This window comes from Carassius carassius, chromosome 22, assembly GCF_963082965.1.
Source record: "Carassius carassius chromosome 22, fCarCar2.1, whole genome shotgun sequence".
Lineage (NCBI taxonomy): Eukaryota > Metazoa > Chordata > Actinopteri > Cypriniformes > Cyprinidae > Carassius > Carassius carassius.
Genome location: NC_081776.1, coordinates 25,677,318 through 25,681,402, shown reverse-complemented (window position 1 = coordinate 25,681,402; position 4,085 = coordinate 25,677,318). Strand labels below are relative to the sequence as shown.

Genomic DNA, 4,085 nt, shown 5'->3' with positions numbered 1-4,085 from the left:
TCCTGATTTCTACAGTCAGAATATTGTTCATATTCTCAGTCAAACATTAGAAGCTGTTTATGTGATTTGCTTCTGCAACTTTCCATTTATATTCATCTTCATGTGGTTCAGGAAATATACCAGTTTTTGAAAACAAGTAAATCATCGTCAAGTAGGTTTATTGTCTAACTGTAATTACAAAAAAGCTGCAAGAGTCACATTTCAAATCAAACTTTACTGATGTACTGAGTAATTCTCCTAAAATCATGATCATTTTGGTCAAGAATATTGGATCTGCTGTTAGATTTTTAAAATTCAAAAAGTGATTTAATATTTATTATTACAATGTTTTTTTCTATTTATTTTTTATTTGTTTTTACAGAATCACCTAATTAATGTGCCATTAAAAAAACAGGTAACATTACTGACATATTTATTTGTTCATAATGCATATATGTACATTTTTATTATAATGTATCATTTAAGGATACTCTTCTCACAGATCCATTTAATACTATTATTACATTGAGTATCAAAGCATCCTGATAAATGAGTATTAGCACAGTCTTCATCTGTTCCCTGATAGCTGTCTGGCTCTTTGGGTGCCCAGAATCTGCTTCAACAGATCAGAGTTAGATCAGAGCTGCTTTCTGTGTGATATGATACTGACTGAGACAATCATTTATTAGATAATAATCAGTTCAGTTCAGTGATTTCTCACCCAGAGGTGATGGTGATGTTGCTGCCATCAACCCATTTCCATCTGCCCTCCACTTCAACATCAGTCAAACCAATCCAGAAATGACCAGAACCAGAAATATTCTTCACAAAATCCTGAGAAGTCAAATAATAATATGATTCATAAAATGAGCAAAAAGACTGATTTCAGCACATTCTCTTTAATTTAAAAACTAAACACCACGATCACACACACTCACTCACACTCACACACACACACACACACACACACACACACACACACACACACACACACACACACACACTCTCTCTCTCACTCTCTCTCTCACACACACACACACACACACTCTCTCTCTCTCACACACACACACACACACACACACTCTCTCTCACTCTCTCTCTCACACACACACACACACACACACACACACTCTCTCTCACTCTCTCTCACACACACACACACACACACACACACACACACACACTCTCTCTCTCACTCTCTCTCACACACACACACACACACACACACACACACACGCACACACACACACACACACTTGTTCCTCTCTGTTGTTGATGATGATCAGATCTGCTTCTCTCTCTGTACAGTATCTTCTGCTCTCATTCCAGTTTTTCGTCTCAGAGGAAATGAAGTAAAGACTGGATTGATGGCACTTCCATCCATCTATAAACACAGATAAGACATCCCTAGTGAAATATAAATACACTAAAATTCATTCGAAATACATTTATGTCATGATAACTATACTACAAATACATTTACATATTTATGTAGTTAATAAAAATACACTGCAATTGTACTTTTGGTATATTAAACTGGTAAACTTAAAGTCTGCCAAACTGGAACAACTAACTCTGTACTTTATTCATTTGAATTGTGCAGAAGTACAGTAGTGCTGAAGTGCAACTAAAGATACACTGAAGTTTATTTGATTGTGTTAAAGTGGGACTCTAGCAATTATACTTCAGGTACACTTGAAATATCTTGCATTAAAGACATTAAATATTATTCAGAGATCATACAATCTTCATCAACAGTGACATTTAAACACACTTTAGGATTAATATTGAGAGATGTGCATTGTGCACAAGTAGCACTACAAATAAAGTTGAAATATAAATGTTATATCAGTAAGTTTAGAGTGATATATCAGTAAATATGTCAATAGATTTGAACTATTCTTAATATGAAATAAATATACTTTTAATTATTTATTTTTTTACTAGGGCTTGAACTAAATTTTAATCTTAACCCAATTAAAAAGGTTATTTATATTACTTGTACTAGTAGTGTATATTTTATTATAGTTGTTTATAGTATTATTTATTAATTTTTGTACAATAATTGACAGTATACTGTATTGTGTGTTCATATTCAATTTGAAGGTCTTTTAACTTTTCTTTTTGAGTGCTTTTAATTATTTTAATTTTTTCTTTTAATCTACTGCAAGAGCTCTTTACAGTTTATCGCTTAATTTCACTGTATCTGTACGCTCTGTTTATGTTATATACTGTAACAAACTTTCAGAAGGAAAGTTTTTGACTTAAATATTTGATTTTAACTTGGAAGTCTCAAGTTTGTTCAAGTTGGTGTGTAGTTTTGAGATTGTGTTTATAGTTGTGAGAAAATGGTGAATTTTGTTTAATGAATTGTGTTAGCAATCCAGAAAAACTGTAATGAAATGCTTATGCTCAATTAAATGAATACAAACTTATAGAGCCACTTTAAGATATGTCTTAAATTATTATTTATACTCAGCTGACATCCCTAAATTATCAATAATCATTATAAACATAAAGAGCTAAAGAAAGGTCAATTACAAGCATTAGCTACACAACAGATCCAGGACAGTCCACTTTAAAATCTGCTTTAGATCAAGTCAAGACTGAAGAAACTAACCTGCAAACTTCTTCAGAAGATCTTTTCTTTCTGATTTCAACTGGTCTCTCTCTTCTGTGAGGTTGGTGATCTTAGTCTTCAGCTGTTGTCTCTCTTCTGTGAGGTTCATATTGTTGGTTAGCAGGTTGGTGATCTTAGTCTGCAGCTGTTGTCTCTCTTGAGCGTAGTTTGTGCTCTTTGTATAGATGAGGACACACAACACTATGACTGCAGTTATCAGAAGAACACACACCAGCCCCAAACACACACCAGCTGCTCTGGAGATTGTCACACCATCACTTCCTAAAGATAGATAGATATGATATTAGTCTCTTCACTTCCTCATTTCATACGACTCACATCTTCTGAAAACATGTGAACCGTAGACTAACTTTAATGCTTGTCAGATGTTTGGTTTTTGTTCTTGTGTTTTGTAAGTAAATGCAGAGGAACAGTTCACTCAAAAATGGTTTCCTGATTATTTACTCATCTGAGTTTCACTGTATATTACTTTTTTCAGCCGATGATATTTTTGGGTTTGGAGGAAAACGTGAACAGGTCTCAAAATAAACCTTTTCTAAAGGTCAAAAATCCATATTTGGGAAGCTTTATATTAATCTACATTGACCCTGGTTGACAAATAAGTGTCTTCTCTAGCAAAACGACCAGTCACTTTCAGGAAAAAAATAAAGCATTAACCACCATCAACAAATGGAGCATGCAAAGACCTCATGTCAGATCATACTGGAGGACCTGGAAGAGAGTGAATAATCAGAAAATGTCCTTCAATCTCAGTTACTTGTGTGTCGAGGTGTTTGGGGTTCTTCTGTGTTGAAGTCTTCTGTGTGTCGAGGTGTTTGGGGTTCTTCTGTGTTGAAGTTTTCTGTCTCTTTCTTATGTTTCATGTCTCTTACAGCCTCTGCACTGACGTAGATATCAACAATCCTTTCTTTTCGGTCTTCTGAGTCCATTATTGAACCTTTATCCATGCTATCATTCACAATTCCATGCATATTTTCAGAGTTTCAACCTTTTCTATATTTTCATTTCCACATTCAGTAAACTAACACTAGTTTCTTTCTCCTGTAGTGGACTGTGTTGTGTTCCTCATCTGTTTGTGTGACCAGTATTTATGCAGAAAGGAAGTGTTTTTTGGAAATCAGGGTTCTCAAGTTTTTTCAAAAGCTTAGAGTGAGATCACATGCGTTTAGGGGAGGAGCCCTAATGGAACCCCGCCCCCCAATTTTACTCATTGTTCATAATTTACCAGCACAAATTGAATTTACAACTATAGTTAAATATATTAATTGCTAAATGATAAATGACAGAGCAATTCTTCACAATCAAATATACTCTTTAATGTTATATTTCAAAATTACACATAAAAAAATTACAACAGTTTGGAAAAACAAATATTTTAGCATTTTGAATGTGTCTAGTCGAAATGGTATAATGATTTATTGTGTGGTGGGACATTGTGAACAAATGGACATATTAAGCTGTGTGT

General features: G+C 34.0%; 1 protein-coding gene across 1 annotated transcript; it reads right to left on the bottom strand.

Moving 5' to 3' along the window:
- Positions 1-333: 333 nt before the first annotated feature.
- On the bottom strand, positions 334-3,655 carry LOC132099146 (C-type lectin domain family 4 member F-like). Its single transcript, XM_059505611.1, has 4 exons — positions 3,378-3,655; positions 2,600-2,881; positions 1,236-1,363; positions 334-813 (listed from the first exon to the last, which is right to left on the bottom strand). The coding sequence occupies exons 1-4, from the start codon at positions 3,589-3,591 to the stop codon at positions 697-699; spliced, it is 741 nt and encodes a 246-aa protein (XP_059361594.1). The 5' UTR covers positions 3,592-3,655; the 3' UTR covers positions 334-696.
- Positions 3,656-4,085: the final 430 nt, after the last annotated feature.